The sequence below is a fragment of the Electrophorus electricus genome, chromosome 19 (assembly GCF_013358815.1).
Source record: "Electrophorus electricus isolate fEleEle1 chromosome 19, fEleEle1.pri, whole genome shotgun sequence".
Lineage (NCBI taxonomy): Eukaryota > Metazoa > Chordata > Actinopteri > Gymnotiformes > Gymnotidae > Electrophorus > Electrophorus electricus.
The window spans coordinates 11,919,556-11,942,055 of record NC_049553.1 but is presented as its reverse complement, the minus strand read 5'-3'; the positions used below and the strand labels follow the sequence as shown (position 1 = coordinate 11,942,055).

Here is a 22,500-nt window from a genome sequence, read left to right as displayed (position 1 = left end):
TACACTCAATGAGGAAATGACGTACAAGCTCGTTGGACAAGTCTCCATTGAAGGCTGAATAAGAGAGAGAGAGAGAGAGAGAGAGAGAGAGAGAGGTGGGTTAAGAGGGTAGGTTGAGAATGAATAAGTGTTCAGTAACAAAAATAATGACATTGAAAAGACATAAATAGACAATGGTAACTAGACAAAATACTCGAATCTTGCACTTGAAACGTCATATTCTATAAGTGCAAATTTCAGACACCCATCTCCAGTCTCGAGCTTTTCTCTCACTTGTTTTCTTTCACCCACAACTCACAGGTGAGGTAAGAGAAAAGGAGAGAATTCTCCACAGGGCTGGAGCGGGCAGGATTCCTGGAGCGCACAAAGACAGAGGCGTCATGTTTCCCTCTCTGAAGGTGCCACAAAAGCACGACTTAAGGCACCAGGCAAAGCTTGGGAACTTTCATATGATGTCATCACAGGTGGTCACAAAACTTGTGTGCTGAGGTGTGTGTCTGTGTGTGTGCGGAGTGGGGCAGGTGTGCTGGTGTGTGTGGGTGTGTGTGTGTGTGTGTGTGTGCCCTCGCAGTGTGTGTCCTCGTCATTCTTACTACAGCAATTATAACATTTTCTCCACAGTTTCTTGGAAGAGTAGTGGAAAAGTTTCATGTAGGATACTGTGGCAGGCCATAACTATAGCTGTGTGATAAAGGTTTGTCAAGCAGAGGCTGAACCTTCCATAAGACAAAGTAGGAGTTGGTTTGATTCAGCCCTGCTCTCCAACAAAGACCTCCAAAGACTTCCAACAAAGACCTCCAAAGCCTCCCCAGGCTCTGAGAAGCTAGGAAACCAAGAGCTCCAAAACAAAACCAGAGGGATGATGGCTGTAAGTGACACTTATCCCATTCCGCCTCGGCACGCTGGCTCGGTCATACCTATCACTTGGAGTAAAGACCTCTATTATGTCAGCAAGGGAAAGCTTGTCGGGTTCTGTGATTGGTCCACTACAGTGGAGATGAATGGGGAATGCTCCAGAACAAATCATAGACAAACATCACAGTCACCTGAGCAGCACGCTCCCGCCAAGCTTGAGTTCCCACCCACCTGCTTTGTTCAGCCAATGCTTACCTTTCTTGCTCTGCTGTAGGACTGAGGAAGGGGGTGTGGCCACCTTCATGGCCAATCCGTAGGCACCTTTGAAGGAGTGGCTGTCACGCACGATGAACGAGCCAGGCTCTTTGTCCTTCAGCACGGCGATGGCTATGTGAAGTTCAGGTATTCAAGTTCATGTTACAGTCATACAACAGAGTAATACTACATAAACCTAGCCAAGTAGTCAATTCCAGTCAACATACAAAAGATGCAAAGGACTGTCAACTAAAGGAAATTTTAATTATGTGTACTGTGCACAGTGATACATTTTTAATCAAACTTTACTAATTCTTATTGTTCATTTATGAATCATGTTTTTTTAATGTTTTTATTGACATCAAATATTAACTATTTGATGAGTTCAGTTCATCCCTTTGATCTGATATTGGTGGAAATGACACTAACACTAATCACATTTACTAAGAATGAAATAATTAATCAACAGCCAACTGCCTTGAGCTTTTGATATTCACCTTGATCTCTTGCTATGTCGGGCTTGTACCAGTATTTTGAAGTATCTTGGACAAACTTTACTGTTACCTGCTTACTCGCCAGTCCATCTTAACAAAAACAAAGGAGAAGCAAAAGAAGTTAATATGTTATACAGTGCAAACATGAAAAGGCATCGAGATTGCTCTGTATCTGTAGAAGTATAACCTAAACAGTCCATTAACATATATGTATATATCTGTTTACCATTTCATTAATAAATAGTAATAATAAAATAATGACCAATATAATGACAGCCAATAGGCACTTATCCTTTTAAGAATATGGGACTGCTTGTTTGCCCTAGGACTTTTGTTATTAATTTAATAAGCAGCACTTATTTTACTATTCCGTTACAGAAGGGATCCACATTCCAAGACCTGGGAACTACGTTCACACTTTATTCACCAGCAAGCCCTTTGTAAGATGGGTTGTGTGTGTTATCACAGTGAAAGCACAGAGAAACGGTGGTGCTGGTGCATTGTGGGTATAAAAAAACCAAACCGCTGTAGAGTTCACCTGGTAGCAGGGAGGGTGGGCTGACCGCAGCGACCCTGCCCTGCAGCACAGGCAGCACGCTGGGGAACGGGATGCTCAGCGAGCTGCCACTGTGAGGGCTGGAGAAGCCACTGGGTGCAGGGGAGGCGGAGCCTATGGAATGATCACAGTCAGAGGCTCGCCTCTTCTCTGGCAGCGGGGGCTGCTGCAGCTGGAAGATCGGGACGTCCGGCTCCAGCAGGAGCCCTGGGAGCCCTGGGGGCCCGGGTGGCCGGCAGAAACCTTCCGGCTCGTCAAAGTCCTGTGGGGGGCTGTGGCTGAATCCATACCGCACCACCCTGGTCCCCTGGTCACCCCGGGGGGAGCCATGAGCACCGGGAGCTGGGGCCGGGTGGCTGTGGGTGTGTGTGTGGTTGGATGGAGGAGACCTCTGGCTGAAGTCCACAGCTCCAGAATGCTGGGCTTTGACGAAGGAGTGGCGAGGCAACAGCGCCCCCTCTGGGCAGGAAGACTGGGCGGGGCTAGAGAGAGGAGCAGGTTTGTAACCTACACTGATGTCCTACACCAAACAAACACGCTTAACTATTTTTACAAGTTTATATATTTGCTATCCCATGTAAAACATTCTTATGGAGCCTAATGATGTTGTTTAAACAACTTTAAACAATCTTTTAACAATCTTTAAACCAGCCACTAGCCGAAGGAGGACCACAGGTCCGTTTACCTGTTGGCGAGGCTCATGAATCCTGCTGTGGTGTTGGAGTGAGTGAAGATTCTCTGGGAAGTCTTTGCCGTGATCTCATCATGACCCATAATGTCTGCATAAGCTCTCATTTCTGAAATCAAAACCACCACACATGAACTCCGCGCTGAAGAAGAATGATTCCAATCCAAAAACAAATACACACACACACACAGACACACACACACAATTCCTATAATGTATCCATCCATATACATAAACTACATCATTCTTTATCCTATTATTCAATAATTCCACTTGGCTGGCACAAGAGTTTTGGCTTTGAACTGTTATTCCTCTTTATAAAACCATGTCCTTGCATTAATGGTGTCCTACCACAGACCTCAGTCCACCTAAAGAACGCAACCATGTCATTACCCACCTTACATTGCACATTACTACCATATCTGCAATACTGCATGTCAGGGGTATCAGAGGAGCAGCTATGTTCTGGCGTCCAGATTACATTTATGTAGACGGGCTGATCTCAGATCAGTACTCTTGCTTTGAGACACCTGGTAAGTACATGCCCAGTTACAGAACACCACGTGGTACCAGCCATGCCCAGATAGCCACTAGCTGAGCAGACAGAGATGAAGTTGTTGCCGTCACCCACGTGCCTTTGTAATCCAGCCATAAGCCATGTAAAAGGATTTAATTTGTCTCCTGTTCCACCCTCCTTTTCCATTCAAAGGGTATGTTAAGTTGGTTGCTATGGTAACATCTGAATAGGCCTGCTGCACTTGCACACTAGGCCTGAAAGCAGTCGCCCTGACAGCAGGGCTCCATGGAAATAGAACGCAAGGTCACGGCCAAGTTTGGACAGATGAGAAGGTCGCCTCCAGTGAAAGATTGTGTTGTTGTCCATCGAGCTCTTATACTGCAGGTCACTTCTTAAAATACAGTGGGACTTAAAAACAAGGTAGAGCTTTTAAAAAAGACTGAGTAACAGTGTCTGAGCTGCAAGTCTGATCTACAGTAGTGCAGTGTGAGTTGGTTCCATTCCGTGGTGAGTTGCATTCTCACACTTGCCACTAGGCAGCGCCATACAAAGCATATGCTAACAGATGTCACTGCTAGATCCCTGGGTAAGGATGAAAGAGGAATACTGGGTGGATTTAGAGGGAATGTTTCTAACACTGGAGAGCACAACCCCTCCACCAACTGACACACATGGTCCACACCTTCCTGATTAGCTGGAGGCGGCGTGTTGGAATGAGTGGGGTGTGCTTAATTGAGTATGGGGCATGCAAAATTGACCTTGGAGCATGTTGGATTGACCTTGGGGCATGCTGGATGGTGCTTAGTGCGTGCTGGATTGAGTATGGGGTGTGCTAATTGAGTTTGGGCAATGCTGGATTGAGTTTGCAGCTTGCTGGTCTGATTACGGGGCATGCTGGACTGGGTCAGGGCCTTTGGGGACTTTAGTGCCTATAGAACAGCACTGGAGAGAGACACGTCAGCCCTTTCTCTCAGCCGACCCAACACAGCCCAGCCCAGCCCAGCCCAGCCCAGCCCAGCCCAGCCCAGACCAATCCAGCCCAGTCCAACCCAGCCCAGACCAGACCAGACCAGACCAGTCTAGCCCAGCCCAGCCCAGCCCAGCCCAGCCCAGCCCAGCCCAGCCCAGCCCAGCCCAGACCAGACCAGTCTAGCCCAGCCCAGCCCAGCCCAGCCCAGCCCAGCCCAGCCCAGACCAGTCTAACCCAGCCCAGCCCAGCCCAGCCCAGCCCAGCCCAGCCCAGACCAGACCAGACCAGTCTGGCCCAGCCCAGCCCAGCACCGCCCAACCCAGCCCAGCCCAGCCCAGCCCAGCCCAACCCAACCCAAATCCCAGGATTCCATGGAGACATCCATTTGTGTGAGAATGGCTGGCCCTTGGCGCATTGTTCTGTAGGCTGTTTCCTCCCATTCAGGAGTCTTTTGTCAGAGGTCAGAAAGCACATATGTTTAGTTCTATGTGTACAAAGTCTTGACATTTCAGTTCCGCCACTCCTGCACTATCTGCTGCTGTGTGGGAGGAACAGACAGCACAGGCTGTTTTCTTACCCTTAAAGTGGACTTACCCACATTTAAGACTTCATTTAAGAAATCTGAAATATGAAAAAAAGGGCCTATTTGAACAACAGACTAAAAATAGCCTGAATTAGTCATGGTTTTAAATTGTTCACAGCCTTTTATGTGGTACTTATCTGTGTTAGTAACCTTACATAAAACCATTAGTCTTTAAATTCTGTGGTCTTCAGCCCAACATGCTGCAAAATGTCTGAAAACAGAAAAAGCTACTGGCACTTTATTTTTTTTTAAATGTAATTCTTTTATTTAGCAGTGATCTGACTTTTAAGTGGAGTTTACCTCTTTATGCCAGTGGACAGAGCACATATGGGATGTTTAACTAGTGGTTTGTAGTCAGCCATCCACCCAAATAATGATGTCAAAGGACCATAGGTAATTTTATGGCAGAAGCACAACCATAACTCGACCATAAACACCTGTGCTCACATTCATTATATTAGAAGTGATAAATCTCAATTAAATTCAACTGATCTTCCAATTTTCTGTTATGTTAAATAAAGTCAGGGTTTTTCTTAATTTAAATTGCTCTGCTAGAATGTACCATGTTTGTACTAAAACAATGGTTATAGCTATTTAAAGTTCATCAAATGGACTTATGGCTGTTGATATCAGACTTACCGTTCTCTGTCCTATAGACGCCAAACACAGGCATGCTGGGAGATGGAATTTGTGCAAAATGTGGCAGGTCTGGCATGGTCTTCACTGCGAGGAAGAGGGTGAAGAGGAGTAGGTTTGGTATAGCTTCTCAAAGATACTCAGTACTGAAAGAGCTTTTCTAGCAAGTCAAGTGACTACACAGACAAAGGAGTCATGTCTGTCAATCAAGCCTTTTTCAGGCGTTCATTGGCGAATGACACCAAATTAGACAACAAATTAGACTTAACACTGGTGCCATTAGGTAGTAAGGTAGGAAGCAGAAGTTTTGAATGACTTATAGTTTACTGGCCGGGTGAGAAATCAGTTTTGTTTACCTTACCATGCAATGCCAGAACATCTTTAATTGACATGACATGGGAAGTAACCACTTTGATGTCAAACTCAGTCAAAGTTATCTGCCTGAGTTATGTCTGTATGGTGGAATGCCAGGCATGTGCAGTTCTGGGTGTGTGAGGGTGAGGTGGGGGTGTGGCAGAGGGCGTGGATGTGGGTGTGGCTCACCATAAGGAGTGGGTGGGGAGTTGGGGAAGGCTGGTGTGGAAACCGGGTCGATGTCTGGATCTGCTCCAGTGTCCAGCCCAGCACTGGGCTGCCTGTACTCCACACTGTCAGGTCTGTACACAGGAGCCTGCTGCAACACACACACACACACACACACACACACACACACACACACACACACACACACAATAGTTACCTTAAGAACACTCCGTGGAATGTTTGGTACTTCTTATACTCTTATTTTGTAACCCTATACCAGGTGCCTGTATGTGTGGAATTGAAAATCTAACAGCTTCAAAAGAATAAAATTACAAAAATATATGTGTGTGTGTGTGTGTGTGTGTGTGTGTGTGTGTGTGTGTGTGTGTGTGTGTGTGTGTGTGTCTTACCTGTGCTGTGGGTATGCTGTGTGGATATCTCACTCTGTTCCCAAACTCCTGCTCCAGTTCCCAGGCTGCGCGTCCACAGGGTGGGGAGTGCTCATGCACCTCTGTGCCCTGTTTATTCTTCTCAGGTTGGACAGCTGATCGGACCGCCAGAGACAAATACACACACACACACACACACACACACACACACACACACACACACACACACACACACACACACACACACACACACAGGAAACTACTATTACAATAGCATTCATGTGCTGTACTGCCTGCTGTTAATGTCAATTCCATTAAGTGCTCTGTAGTATTAGATTACATTACCACTCAGAAGGTTGATTCCATCTCTTTGAAGCTATATTTATAATTACCTATGCATGATATGTACACCACTCCTTAAATGGTATTACAATATCAGGATATTTTATTACACAATACTGTTTCATTATATGTTTTTCTATAAGCAGATCAGACGCTGGAGGCATTTATTGTTGGAGTTTCAATGGAGGCGGGGGGGCAATGGAAGCTGCCACTTAAGGCTACTACTCCGATGAATCCAGGATTTTGGGACAGTTCTCAGTTTACTTACCCATTGCTTCCATGTTTGTTATGCTTTACCTTCTTTACTGTAACAAGCTTTCCTGGAATTCTTTTCAAATGAAGCCCTAAGATGTCATAATACACTTGAATGATGTCATAATACACTTGAAAACTGTTTCCCAGAAGAGTGTGTCCAGCACTGTGGGTGGTAGTGCATGGTTACATAGCGAAGTTCCTGTCCAGTCAGAGCAATATGGAACCTAAAGGCCAACAGTTCCCATGCGTGTAGGAAGTAAAGGTAGTGCACATTCAGCAACAAAAAATTAAACAAAGAAATTTTAAAGAAACAATGAAATTAAATAGCGAGTGACAGATCAATAAGCACGCTTCCTAGCCCAGCACCTAGCAATGGCATGGCACCAAGTTACAAAGGAAAAAGACAGACAGTCACATAACCATCAGCCAGTTCTCCACTCAACACCAAGATGGAGTGTGTTCTTGTCATTCTGATTTCATTTTGAACATGGATGTTAATTCCACCTCACAGGAAAGTGTTACAAACATATCTGCTACTCTTCTGCCTTTTAAAGAGTCTGAAGAAAGAAAAGCACCACCACACTGAAGGCTGAGCAAACAGCGGCTTGTTTGGCCGTCTGGCCGTAGCACGAAGAGTCATCTGACATAGACATGCTAATCTCAGGCTTCCACAAAAGGGTCCTGCTATTTCTGCCTCTGGAATGTTAATATGGGGGAGTGGTGTGAGAGGGAGACAGTCCTCATCTCAAGGCTTAACACTCTGTGTGTGTGTGTGTGTGTGTGTGTGTGTGTGTGTGTGTGTGTGCGTGCGTGCGTGTGTGTGTGTGTGTGTGTGTGTGTGTGTGTGTGTGTGTGTGTGTGTGTGTGTGTGTGTGTGTGTGTTTGGAGAAGACAATTGCTTGCTCATTATCATCTCATAGAAGAAAGTTAATGAGCCTCATGTCTCCTAATGGCCCTTTCTCTTAGCAGACAGCAGCACTTTGGTTTGAGTGTCATTCACTGCAGTGGATCACTTATGAATCATATCCACTATTCACATAATTCATATCCATTATTCACCCGAATCATATCTACCATTCATATGAATCATATTTACCATTCAACTGAATCATATCCGTATTAACCTGGATTACACTGAAACATCACTGATAATGGAACTCTTTGAAAACTTATCCACTGATCTACTCATGAAGCATGACTTATATCATGGTGATTAGTACTGTGTGTTTTATTTGTACTGATGTTTGTGTTAAGACCAAGAAATTCAAGAATGAAGAAATTTGAGAGAGTCAAGGCAGTTAGTCCTCCTGCACCCCCAAGTCCCATTCGGACATACACGGTAGCCCAGAGCATTTCCGGGCATTCCCCACAGAGGCTGTGTGACAACACACATGTCCCAATCACACGCCCCGGACGTTAAAAAGACTTGAAGCTTTCGGCTAACTAGTAGAAAGTCTGAGGAATGTCTGATTGACCCCATGTGTGAATAGAGGAGTCACAGAGAGGGAGCGGGTGTGTTCACAACGGTCCTGTAACGGTCCACGAAAATAAAAAGATACAAACATCCTCAAAATGAAAATGTCTGACTGAGTCATGACCTTCCAGAGTTCTTATGTGAAAACAACTTTAGTCTTGCAACATGCACACGCACACACACGATGACTTTATTAAGCATTTGAAACTTGCTGACATGTTTGGACTGCACATGGGGCCTGTGTTTGTATATCTTTGGGGAGCGGAGCTGTCTGTGGGCAGGTGGAGAATGCTAGGCCTCGGGCCACTTCCGTTTCTTTCCTGGAAATTCCATGGTCTGGATACTCCTTCCCTGTTCTTCTACCAATCAGGCTCCACGGTCTCTACCCTGCCATTACAAGAGCACCGTGACTCACCGCTGCTTAGACTAAATGTGTAAGTCCTAACTCATTCATAGCCAAGAGATCGTCTTAAAGCTTCCCTGAGGCAGACAGTTAAATCTGATTTTTAATTTTTTTTGGTCTGAAGTCTAAGCAGTGATCACAGCCGACCAGACAGTGAACACATCCAGCCTAGCGGTGTGTTTACACCCTTGTTCATCTTAGATCTACGACCTGACTCCATGTGTGAGGAGTCCAGTACATTTGTCTACATGGCGTATTTGTTTCAGACATTTGTATTAAACACATCCCCTCCAGCTAAAACTGTACCATACATAAATACACCTGTGACTGCGTGGTCTTGTGTCACCTACCACTACCACCAACACAGTCTGGTAACTTCCTAAATCATCTCCCTTTTCACTCACACTCGTTGCCCCACATGTCCTCGGTGAAGGCTATAAAGGAGAAAAGGTGTAAGCACGTTTTCACGCTGAAAGCATGACACATGCAGGAGCTCAGATTAATCTTAGTGTCCCAAACTTTACCTGAGCCTTCTTAACTCACTGTGGCATTCTTGTGGGAACCTCCCAGCTGGAACATTCCCCTTCCCAAGTGTCCATGAACATTCCTTACATTTCAAAGCAAAGGCGAGATTTAGGTGCATACCTGTGTCCTATGAGGGAGAGCCACAATGCCCCTGTCCCTCTGCAGCTGTATAAACAGGCAGCAGGCCTATTCAGAGCAACCATTTTGTAAACATGCCAGGATGATACTAGCCGATAATCGAATGACTAGCATAGTATGCTAAAACAAAAGAAATGTTTTGCTTTTGATCGATATCACACATTCCCTCTTCAAAAGCTAGAATGAGTTCTTTTCTCCCTCCCTGTTCGTCTTTTCTCTCTCTCTCTCTCTCTCTCTCTCTCTCTCTCTCTCTCTCTCTCTCTCTCTCTCTCGGTCTACATTTGAACCTATTGCTTGCCACTTCAAAAGTGTTCCTGAGACCCCTGCCTTCAAAACTCTCTGTTACACCCGCAAGGGATTAAATAATACCTGTATTTGATCCAAGCATATGGATTATACTTCTAATGTTTCCACCTTCACATTCAGTGCATATAACTGTCTTTCATCTTTCACCAGAATCACTGTAATTCAGAATGACTGAATTGAATTCTAAATTCATACTGAATTAAGCAGCTTTCCACAAGTATCAACAAAACTCTACAAGGTACAGCAAAATTGAACTGAATTTAATAAATCTATGTCTCAACTGATGTATTTTCATCACTGTAGTCACAAGGATAAGAGTGCTGTCTGGTCTGACTGCGAGGGAATAAAGATTCCCCTTAATAGTTGCTGATAAGACTCCTTCCCACCCTGATCCTAGAGGCAGACAGTTGAGAAAAGGCAAGTCCCAACGCCTAAACCCTGTCAGAAGCCTGCACTGCAGGCAAAAGTGCCGCCTCGCACCGTGTGTGCAGCCAGGTGGAGACCCTGCCCAGCTCAAATGCTGGAATGCCGTTGCGAAGCTAGCAACGCTGTGTGTCAGGCATGGCACAATGGTGTCAAAGCTCATCTGTCAAGGGCAAACCCACAGTGGCAGAGATCTTTCACGCTGTCTCGATTCTGTCCTGTCTTGCTTTTTCGGCTGGGTCTCACATTTTTGCATGATATCAAAGCCGTGTTGGGAAAGGCTATGACAGGCAGGCGGGGTTTTTTTCCAAAGAAAGAAACAACAGAAGTTTTTCAAAGTCAGTGACAAACTCTCTAATGTGCAATATGGACATCGTACCACTCTGTAGTTGCAAAGAGAGTTTGTCCTGGAGTGATGACGCACTCAGTGTGATTTGAAATCCACCTTGTCCATTTTTCAGTGTCTCTTTTTGTCTTCACTTTTTGTTTTCCTATAAAGGTTCACATTTTTATTCAAAGCTGCACCAAACCACAAGTAAACAAGTAATATACCTGTACCCACACAAACAGCATGTACTATCTGTGAAATGTACACTCAACTGCTTCTAGCTATTTCACAGAAAATATCATACTGTGTCTAACTAGTAAATATTCTACAGATCTTCACATTTTTCATGAACCAGTTTTGAAGTTGCTGCCTCTGATGCTTGAGCCCAAGATTCTCATATTTTGTTTTTCAAACATTTTCAACTGCAGCAGTGCCACCACAGGACCCACCACCAAACCCACCACCAAACCCACCACTAGACTCACCAAGAAACAACCCACCAAACCCATTACCAGACCCACCACTAGACTCACCACCAAACCCACCACCAGACCCACCACTAGACTCACCACCAAACCCACCACTAGACTCACCAAGAAACAACCCACCAGACCCACCACCAGACCCACCACTAGACTCACCACCAAACCCACCACCAAACCCACCACTAGACTCACCAAGAAACAACCCACCAGACCCACCACCAAACCCACCACTAGACTCACCACCAAACCCACCACCAGACCCACCACTAGACTCACCAAGAAACAACCCACCAGACCCACCATCAGGAAGAAAGAACTGCATGTTCTACCACAAGTTCTACCATCCACAAGTTCCACAAGTTCTACCATCCAACTATGACTTTCAGAATGTGCTAAGGCATGCAAAACATTTCACTGCTCATTTCAGGTGGATTCATTCAACTAAGAAGCCAAAATGATATCAGATCATTTTCAAAAACCTGCCCCTGCCCAAACCTTTTCTCCAGCTTACCTTGCTGCTGGTTTCTGCTGCTTTCACCGAGCGTGACTGTCAGGACACCGTTGCTACAGGCTGGGGTCACTGATCCTCCGTGTCTCTTAACCGAGTTGCTCCGTGTGGGGATGGGCACGAATGTGGGGTCCAAGTCCAAGATGAGCCGGTTGAGCTGGTCGATGGAGTTGTCGATGTCCACCGTGAGTGAGTTAAACTCTTCATCCCGACTTCTTTCACTCTCCTGGCTCGGTGACACCTCTGGGTTTGGAGCAGCAGTGAGTCTCTCGCTGTTGGTTGTTTTGGGGGTGACCACTTGCTTGTCAGTGAGGTAGCAGCTCCCCTCCCCAACTCCACCCTCCTCAGGCAGGTAGGAGTAATGCGGGGCTGCCACCATCTGCTGCTGCTGCACCCACGTCTGGGTGGAGTAGCCGCCCTGCTGGAACTGTTGCCCCCTGATGGGGGTGCAGCTGGTTTCGGTGGTGGGAAGGGAGGCAGTCCTCTTGACCAGGCCATTCCGGGCCCGCTCGTATTCCTCTGAGGCAGTCGGGGCGTGATGGGGGGCGTCGTCGCCCGCGCCGTCGGAGAGCAGCGAGTTCTGGCTGCTCTGGTGGCATGAGGACGAGAGCGTGCCCAGGCTGTCAGCACTGCGCATATCATGACCCGACATCAACACCTCATCGTCCAGGATGTCCGTCTCGCGCTCTTTGGGTCGGGAGCTGCCATTGAGGTGCGCCTGCGGCAGGCGCCGGAGCGCTCCCTGAGGGGTCGAGGTCTGCTCCATGCCGTCGTCCACCCGGAGCTCATCCAGGCCGAAGCCACTCAGAAGGACGTTCAGCTCGGCCTTCTCCTGTGGGCTGGGTCCTGCCGGCCTGCTGGCTGTGGCAGCAGTGCGCTCCGTCCACAGGGAGGCGCTGGAGAGGCCCGAGTCACTGCTGGCAGACAGGGCGTGGTCACTGTGCTCGGGGCTGGAGGTGACGGAGGTGGTGCGGGTGATCCTGCCCAGGGTGAGGCTGCTGCCCTGGTTTCGCTTAGGGGAGAATTTGTCCAGGGTCGTGACCTGTGACTGCAGGGAAGGAGCTGAGGAAGAGAAGAGACGTAATGCTTCAAAGATCGGCTGGACCACACACACTTGGACACAGACACACAGAGGAAACCCATCAACAATCCATACTTGCCCACTTGCACCTTGGACAAGGGCTACACATTAGCTTGCTTCTTGCTGTTTTAAGGTATGGATACACACATTTGCTCACTGCAGAATAATCAAATCCTGACCAAAGGCACACAATAAAGGCTTCAATGGTAAGAGTCCTATATTAGATATGCCTCCCCAACTCAATCCAAAACTAGTTTTCAACCGAAACTCACCCTGGGATAAACCCATAGCCACATTTAAACCTTCTTTAAACAAGTGTTACCCAAACTAATACCAACATTTGCATTGTACATAACAGCAATCTTACAATAAGCCAAAAGTTTTCTCTTAATTCTGATTCATTCTTGGGAGTTACATTTCCACTTCGAACTTGCTAAATTGTAATTAGATGCATTCAGTTTTAGACAGCCTTTAACTCTGAGTTTTTTTCGCACAGAATTCGGCCACACAACAGACTAAGCGGTTTGCTAATCAAAGACCACAGCACTCGCACATTCAGCCCAAGGTCATGTGATTCACAACCCAGTTCCCACAATTCCCCTGGCCCTCTGCATTATGCCGTAAATCTTTCTCAGACATCAGCAGCCACTGAAAACACCGACCGGGTCAACAGACCAAGAGAACACGGAAGCATTCTCAGAGCTCCTGGGTGCGGCGACAGCAAATCCACGGGCCTCCAAGGAAGCCGGCGGCCACTAAAGGGCCCGTGCTTGTGCCATAGCCGATCAGCATGGGGGAGCGATGCTGTGAGCCTGGCTGTTGCTGGGCAGCGGGACAGCTCAGAACATCAACAGGCCCACCGCAGGGTGGCTCAGGAGCTGTGGGCTCCAAATACCAGACACGCATGATAAAGAGTGCCTTTTCACACTCCCGCTCGTTCACACGCTCGCACATTCAGACACACACACACACACACACACACACACACTTCCACCTCTGTGTACTTCCACTTTTCAGAGAAGGCAGAGGTCAAAATGCCATGTTTTTTTCCAAAAGCACTTCCACCGACCCAGTGGTACCGTCTCTCGCTGTCTTTCTCTGTTTTCGGTTCTCTCTCATTTCCCTCCATGCTTCTTCTTTCTCAGCATACCTATCTAAAAGAAAAGAAATCTCTTTCCTTACCTTTCCTTCAGACAGAAACACAGAATCTGATTCATCTAATTCCTCACCAGAATGCAGCATGAAAGACTCAGAACTGGGTTCTTCTAATCCCTCACCAGATTAGGGAATAAAGTCCTGAGCTCTGTCAGTATTTCTGCAGGTTGTACTGGTTGAGCTGCAGAACACAGTGGCCCGCTGTTCTGCTTTGCCAGGAAGGTGAATGAAAGTTTGTGTGTGCATGTGTGTGTGTGTGTATGTGTGCACATGTATGTGTGTGTGTGTGTGTGTGTGTGTGTGTGTGTGTGTGTGTGTGCACGTGTGTTTGCATTCTGCACAAGGACAGGGGTGGGACTGAGAGGTGGCCAAATATGGAGAGAGGAATGTAAACATGGGGGCAGGGCTTAGATGGAGGGGGCGGGGACAAAGCTATAGTTACCCCATACATCATCAGTCTATGAAAAAGGTACAAAGGTAAATGAGAGGGAGAAGGGGGTATTGGAGGAAAAGAAAGAAAGAAAGAAAGAAACAGTGGATGAATTGAAATTCTAAAATGATACAAAAGAGAGAGAAATATTACAATTCAGATAAGAAATTTGACAAATATACAGAAGCAAGAGCAGAACAGATAAGTGACTTTATCCAAAAACAACAACATTCCTTTCTGCAACTAAATACCTCATAGAGCTTGTGGGGCTTTTTAATTACAGCAGCCATGCCTGCTACCTCAGCGCCCTTCATATGAAGCTCAACCCCCATCACTCAAGCATTACCAAATTACACGGCTGCTGCTGCTGTCAACACACGGAACGCTGTTACGGAACCAGATGTGCAGCCACCCCAAATTGCTGGGTTCCAGCAATCGTCTCAGCCATTTTTGAACTGATGAATATGGCTAGGAGTGTTCAGCCATAAAAGCTTAACAGAGCGGAACCACTGTAGCTGGTGTCAAAACTCCACTAAAAACATCATTAAAATGAACTAAAAATAAACATACTAAATATAACTCTGTCGACGACCAGGTGGCAAAACCAACCCTTGATACAAGAAGTTCCGGCTGTGTTTAGAACTTTTGTCAATGGATGTGGAGGAGAGATATTGTATGTGTATCTGTGTGTGTGTGTGTGTGTGTGTGTAAGAGGTTTTCTTAACATTGATAGGCAGCTGAAATTGGTCTGTACAGAAGTGTAATTATAATTCCAATCTCCACCTCCACCCACAGCCACAGAAGAGTGTGCCAGAGACGCCTTTAGAAATCTCTGTTTGCTCTGTTAGGGGGTGGCACAGTCCCAGAGAAACACACATCAGTCCCATGCCCATCCTATGCAAACGAACCAAATGACAATTGTCTTCTTCTGTTACAGTCTTTAGGCCCTCAGTGAGCAAAAGAAGTTAACCTCAGATACGCTTCCCTGAATGGTTTATTCTGTATAGCTAGTCTTTGGAGGTCCACCTGAATGGTAATATATTCATAAATGACAGAAATGACAATGTAAATTGGAGGGTATGAGTGTAGTGAGGTTCCCGGCATATTAATGATGCAGCTTTGAAGAAAGCAAAGAAAGGAAGAGAGGAAGGAATGATACAAAGAGAGAGAGAGAGAGAGAGAGAGAGAGAGAGAGAGAGTGAGAGAGAAAGAGTGAGAGAGAAAGAGTGAGAGAGGCAACTGATAGTAGAGAGACGCAGAATTCCTCCAGAGCATTTGGTTGGTGCTCTCCAACATTGTGTTTACATGTGAAAACAAGAGCTTCAAAGTGCGACAGGAATGTTTCATCTTCAAGATCCCCACCAAAAGGCCCCAGTCTGAGTTTATTTTTGAATTTTAATTAAACAACCCCTTTTATCAAAAGGCACCACGCTGCTTTATGAACAAAGTGAAAAGAGCTTCACTTATAGCTCTGTCCATATTGGAACCAGCACCCAGGGTGAGGAGCAGGAGAAGAGAGCTGACTGGGTGTGCTCAGGGTGTGCAAGTCCTGGAACCCTCGTCTGCTTTCAGAGGCCTGGGAATTCCATGGTGAGTTGGTGACATGGGTTTTCAGGACACCCGTGGCCCAAGTCCTGGAACCCTCGTCTGCTTTCAGAGGCCTGGGAATTCCATGGTGAGCTGGTGACATGGGTTTTCAGGACACCCGTGGCCCAAGTCCTGGAACCCTCGTCTGCTCTCAGAGGGCTAGGAATTCCATGGTGAGCTAGTGACATGGGTTTTCAGGACACCCGTGGCCCAAGTCCTGGAACCCTCGTCTGCTTTCAGAGGGCTGGGAAATCCATGGTGAGCTGGTGACATGGGTTTTCAGGACACCCGTGGCCCAAGTCCTGGAATCCTCGTCTGCTTTCAGAGGGCTGGGAATTCCATGGTGAGCTGGTGACATGGGTTTTCAGGACACCCGTGGCCCAAGTCCTGGAATCCTCGTCTGCATTCAGAGGGCTGGGAATTCCATGGTGAGCTGGTGACATGGGTTTTCAGGACACCCATGGCCCAAGGCTCTGGAACACTCACTTGTTTTCAGAGGGGAATTCAGTTGGGAATTCCATGGTGAGCTGGTGAGGTTTGCCATAGTGGCCACTGCAGGAACATCTATACTTGAGTGCAAGGCTCTTTGCCTCTGTGGTGATGATGTGTGTGTGTGTGTGTGTGTGTGTGTGTGTGTGTGTGCGTGCGTGCGTGTTTGCGCATGTTTGCGCTGGAGAGTAAAGAAACTGGAGTTTCTCTGGAAAGAAGGAACTGTTTTAAACAAAACTCAGCATCTCCAGGGAAGCACGTGATTAGGTCCCACCCTGTGGTACACCATCAAGTTTAACTTCTCCAGGCTGGGGTTGCTGGGAATACCATGCTTCACGCCAGCGAACACAGATCCACAGTCAGTTCCTTTTGCCCTGAACTCTAACAACACTTTTCTTCATAAAACAGTCCTACTGACTCAGGATCAACAGAAGGTAAGTGTCCACAACCCCAGATAAGCATAAGGTGGAAAACTGAAACTGATTAAATTTTTGTCATTAAAATGGTACTTTAACCAAGCATGCTAACTAACAAAGCTAAGAAAGTAGAGCACGAGAACTTAATTAGCATCTATCACTGCCCACAATCCCCAAGGACAAACACATGAATCATGTGGAACAAAAACAAGAGTTATGCAAAAATAAAGTAAAACATTTTTGTTTTCTGTGAAAATATCTCGTCTGCCTTGTTTCCTTAGCAAATATCCCTGAGCTATAAATAAACACACATAAAGAATAGAAGCAGCCACCACCTCCGGTATTTCCTCTCTGAACTCTCCCTGAATATTTCCAGAACATACGGAAAAGTGGAGCTGGTAATTACTTATCCATGTCGCATCTCCCGGTAGCCATTAGCCGTCATCTCTACCTGAACAGCACGATGAATTATTATTGTTACCAGGGAACTTGTCATGTACCAGCACAGACATGTATTTGTTACTAAAACCACAGGGAATACCTTTACATTATAATGTATTTCTGCGTGTGGACACAAAGACGTATAAGAGCCAATTGATGTGTGTGTGTGTGTGTGTGTGTGTGTGTGTGTGCTTGTGTGGGTGTGTGTGTTTGTGTGTGTATATCTGTGTGTGTGTGTGTGTGTGCATGTGTGTGTGATTATATTTGAGAGATTGAGTGTTTGTTAATGTTATCCAGAGGATTTCCTTCAGAGTAATTCGTTCTAGTGAATGAGGGTCAAAATGTAAGGTCATCAAAAGAATGTAACGTGATATATTATAACGCAACACATAAGGGTCATTAATATGACTCAGTTACTTTCTTCTTTCTATTCTAGCATATCCCCAACATAACACAGTGGCCTGCCATGCCACGCAACCATGCCAACAGCCGTGCCACACAACCATGCCAACAGCCGTGCCACACAACCATGCCAACAGCCGTGCCACGCAACCATGCCAACAGCCGTGCCACACAACCATGCCAACAGCCGTGCCACACAACCATGCCGACAGCAGTGTCGACAGCCATGCCAACAGCCGTGCCACACAACCATGCCAGACTAATTCACACACACAGGTCTGGGCACTCAGATAACCCCATGACAGTGCCTCACTAGGCAGCTAAGTGGCAGTGTGGACACAAGAATATTTTTGCAATGGAAAATCAAAAATTCTTTTTGAAAATGATAATGTTATCCATTATGGTCTTTGCCATTGAAATGAAACACAAGAAGCTTAACGTGAGTTTAAGAAGACCTGGGATGACCAGGTTTGAGGTGTTTATATAAATGTTTGTTTGTTTGTTTGTTTTTCCATCTATGTTTGAAAGGGTTACCTTCACCATTGCAGAGGTCCTGGTAGGAGTCCCATCTGGTCAGGGAGCCTGTGGCACTATAGTCCACAGAGACATCAGCACCGTTCTGCCAGTGCTCTGCACCTAAGAGAAGCAAAGAGAAAGAGAAAGAGAGAGAGAGAGAGAGAGAGAGAGAGAGAGAGTGAGACAGACAGACAGAGAGAGAGAGAGAGAGAGAGAGAGAGAGAGAGAGAGAGAGAGAATATGACAATGATAAAGTGCTTGCACGCACACATACAAACATGGCCGGCCAATTTACTACTACCACAAGCCCTAATATTTCTTTTCAGTCTTATATGTTTTCCTCCAGCTTAAATATTAATTAACAGAGTTCTCTATTTACAGTTTTACAGAGTCTACAAATGTAATAGCCTATTTAAGTCCTCTTTAATATTTTGAACCTACGTTTTAGCAACGCAAATGTACCATTATCAAATTGAATTGAACTAAATTGAATTGAATTGACAGAGAAATAGAATTAAGAGCCTATTTTTGTCTTCTAGTGACAATAAGTATGTCCTGGGAGTGACACTAAGCTCAGAGTCATGTGGTAAGGTCAGTTAAACGTGGGGGTACCAAACAACTTTCACACTAGTGAAACTACTTTAAACTATAATAAGACTAGTTAATAATATGACTAGTTTATAACAAGACTAGTTAATAATATGACTAGTTTATAACAAGACTAGTTAATAATATGACTAGTTCATAATATGACAGATTTATAACAACACTAGTTAATAATATGACTAGTTTATAACAAGACTAATTAATAATATGACTAGTTTATAACAAGACTAGTTCATAATATGACAGATTTATAACAACACTAGTTAATAATATGACTAGTTTATAACAAGACTAGTTAATAATAAGATTAGTTTAGAACAAGACTAGATAATAATATGACTAGTTTATAACAAGACTAGTTAATAATATGACTAGTTTATAACAAGACTAGTTAATAATAAGATTAGTTTATAACAAGACTAGTTAATAATACTATTAGTTTATAACAAGACTAGTTAATAATATGACAGGTTTATAACAAGACTAGTTAATAATATGACTAGTTTAATTCCCATTAGTAAGGATTTACAAAGGACATTTTTTCACCCAACAGATGCCTTAATAGATATGTCTGACCTTACACAACTCACCATGCTGTTCTCTGTTACATACACACACACACACACACACACACACACACACTCACACTGTCCTGCTGGGATGAAGAGAGCAGAGGTTGTGGAATCTCTCTCAGACACACACACTCTCCCCCCCAGCGGGGAGCCTCTCAGAGGAGAAATGTGGGATGAAGTGTGTGCTGACAGGGCAGCAAAAGAGACACAGCAGGCCATGCTCCAGTTCCCACTGGTGTGTGTGTGTGTGTGTGTGTGTGTGTGTGTGTGTGTGTGTGTGTGTGTGTGCACAGCAGGCCATGCTCCAGTTCCCACTGGGGTGTGTGTGTGTGTCTGTCTGTCTGTGCGTCCGTGTGTGCGTGCAGGTGTACATGCAATGGGGAAAGCTGATGGAGAAAGGAGAATGAACAGCAGAACAAGGAAAAGTAAGAAAAGAAAACAGAAAACAGAAAAGTTGCAGTGGGGAGGTGCATGTTAGGGATGTGTGAGGAATACCCTGGATCCGCTCTGGGCCCTCCGAGAACACCAGCTCCACTTTGCCGTAATCCGGAAATCTGGGATCTGAAACCCAAACAGCATAATGCATCTAAATGGTGGACGAGTGCAGTCTGTCACAGACACTGCAGTTGTCTTCTGGGCAGGAAACTGGACCATAATAGTCAAATACAGTCCACTTACACTATCCTTCATAAACACTTAAACCATCTATGACAAGCCAGCCATTCATGTGCAATTATCAGCCTTTTCAATTACCAGCCTGTTCACTTACCAGCTTGTTCAATTAGCAGCCTTTTCAGTTAACTATCAGAGACTGGAGGAAAATGACCAGATTTAGATTTGAGGGACAGTTTGAAGCAACCTGAGCATTACAGCTAGAAAGGTGGAAACAACATGAACAGTTTCTAACCGCTTTGAGAGAAAAGTGATTTAAAAGTGATGTTAGATTAAAGCCTGATCTTCAGTAGAACATGCATAGGCTGTTTTAGCATAAACAAACCTAAGTAGTGCTCTCCTTCAACAGAAAGAAGGTACAATACTCCAGCTCATGTTTGCTTTTGTAGTATCAAAATCTCCCTTTAGGACTGAGCCCAAGATGAGTTTCAGAAAAGTGTTTACACTTTCATTGGTCCCCTTCATCAAAACAGCACCTGCATGAGGACCCAGCCCATTAAAAAGCATTCAGATGAGCTCGTTACATTACAAAACATGAACACTCTACATCTGCCACCTGGATAGGATCTATTGTGAGCTTGATACAAAAAGAAAAATTGTTGTTATTAATAAACTTTAATATTAAATGATGTTTTATAGTAGTATTGTTTTACCAAAATAAATTATATGGTTTTAAAAATCTTTAACATCAGTGGTTTTCAAAACGTTTAATAAATGATTTGTTTGTCTGTCTGTCTGTCTGTTTGTTTGTTTGTGCATACCTTTGTTGGCATGTTCCATGTCCTCTTTCTCAAACATGAGGCTGTAGTTCTGCACAGCGCCCGTGTGGAACTGTAGTCTGAAGATGACCTCTTGCTGAGAGGGACTCCTTTTATGGTAACACTTTACCTGCAGAAAGACCAGGAAGAACACTGAGCTATTGCACATAAATCACTTTTACCATTCACTTACTCCAATGGGGCCCCATGCAATGTTATGAAGGCTATTACTTCTAAACTTTTTGATTAAGTATTACTTATATCTAATGCTTGTCTTTGAACACCATATTTCATAACGAGTCAGGTGTCGCACTCCAATGGAGTAGAGGTACTGTCACAGGGAACTTTCCAGGCAGCAACTTGTTAGGATGTGGAGAAGAAATGTCACTCGGAAATGTTAGCATTGCTGATAATCAACAAACAGTAAGAGGGGTCAGTTAGCACAGAGCAAATGAGGAGAAATCTTCATGTTTATAAACTATATAAACTTTCTGAGCTGGGATATCATGTAAATTAGTGTGCAAACCTTCTTTTTGTTTGACTGGAATGTCAACGGTACATGGGTTGTACCGTTAGCAAATATCTATGGGTTGGCTTCATTGGAAATATTTATTAGTGCTGACACCTAAAAGTACTTAGAGAGCAGAACTGTACACAGTCTTTCACTACCCGTATGTGAGAAGGTTTGTTCATCCATGTTAATCTTTACAGAATTAGGTGAATTATTATACCATTATGTCTCCCTTCAGTAGCTGAGCTGGCTCCAAGACTATGCAGACCCTGTGTCTGTGCCCAGGTCCAATAGTACTGTATACACACACAAAGAAAGGTCAATCAAACACCACCACCAATCAGTAGAGAAGAATACATAGTGTAACCATGGTGATCACTGCATCACGCATCAATGCACGTAAGTGATAGTCATATATTAGTAAGGGAACGTTTTCTCGGTTCCGCAGTGTGCACTGCACTGTGAGAAATGTAGTGCTGAAGCAGATGGCATGCAGTAGCTATGAAGTCCGGGATTGGTCCAGAGAACGAGTTGTACAACATGGAGGGACTTACTACACTCCTGACGAGTACACCACCTGCACTCCCTGGTACACCTTCACGTAGGGGCGACACACTGCAAAAGATGGAGAAAAATTATATACATCCTTCAGGGATATTTTTTGGTTGCAAAACGACTTTGGTCAGCGGCCACAATAAGTATTAGTGGACTTATATCAATATAGAAATGTTACTTGATTTCACAACATATTAGCTGATAGTCTCTTTTTTCATATTTATCTGCTGTGCTTCTCAAATATATTATTATTGTGGAGTTACACAAAACCTCAAGCACAAAAACGACAGGATTAATTGAAAGACTTTCAGTAATTCAGGACTCTGTGGGATTGCGGGAAATCTGACCTGCTGTCTTTTGTGACCGTGAGCACAAACTGTGTCAGGGTCACATGGGAGCTTATCTTTTGACTCAGGGAGAAGTATCAAGTGTGTCGTGTGTGCGTATGTGTGGGCTGGTGGGTGGGTGGGTGTTTTTGCATCTCAGGTTACTGTGGTGAGTCAGACACTGATTTCTAGACCTCACATCCCACAGTGTTTGAGAGGACTGTGTGTGTGTGTGTGTGTGTGTGTGTGTGTATGTGTGAGTGTGTGTGTATGTACGTGAGCCAATTCTCATGTGTGTATGCTTTTCCCTTTATCCTTGAACCAGTAATGG

General features: G+C 45.0%; 1 protein-coding gene across 4 annotated transcripts in view; it reads right to left on the bottom strand.

Moving 5' to 3' along the window:
* Positions 1–22,500, bottom strand: part of LOC113582985 (tensin-3) — a 40,505-nt gene that overhangs the window by 3,455 nt on the left and 14,550 nt on the right. Inside the window, exons 8-21 of one of the 4 annotated variants that reach the window (XM_027019053.2) lie at positions 21,843–21,903; positions 21,509–21,584; positions 20,781–20,907; positions 19,843–19,908; positions 18,188–18,289; positions 11,656–12,714; positions 6,487–6,620; positions 6,098–6,227; positions 5,558–5,641; positions 2,846–2,990; positions 2,143–2,642; positions 1,608–1,694; positions 1,111–1,242; positions 1–54 (exon numbers count right to left, since the gene is read on the bottom strand). The exon at positions 1–54 is cut by the window's left edge and continues 48 nt beyond it. In XM_027019053.2, coding sequence (XP_026874854.2) covers positions 1–54; positions 1,111–1,242; positions 1,608–1,694; positions 2,143–2,642; positions 2,846–2,990; positions 5,558–5,641; positions 6,098–6,227; positions 6,487–6,620; positions 11,656–12,714; positions 18,188–18,289; positions 19,843–19,908; positions 20,781–20,907; positions 21,509–21,584; positions 21,843–21,903 — 2,757 coding nt within the window. The remainder of the gene's footprint in view (positions 55–1,110; positions 1,243–1,607; positions 1,695–2,142; positions 2,643–2,845; positions 2,991–5,557; positions 5,642–6,097; positions 6,228–6,486; positions 6,621–11,655; positions 12,715–18,187; positions 18,290–19,842; positions 19,909–20,780; positions 20,908–21,508; positions 21,585–21,842; positions 21,904–22,500) is intronic. The other 3 variants (XM_027019056.2, XM_027019054.2, XM_027019055.2) reach the window with 3 other exon arrangements.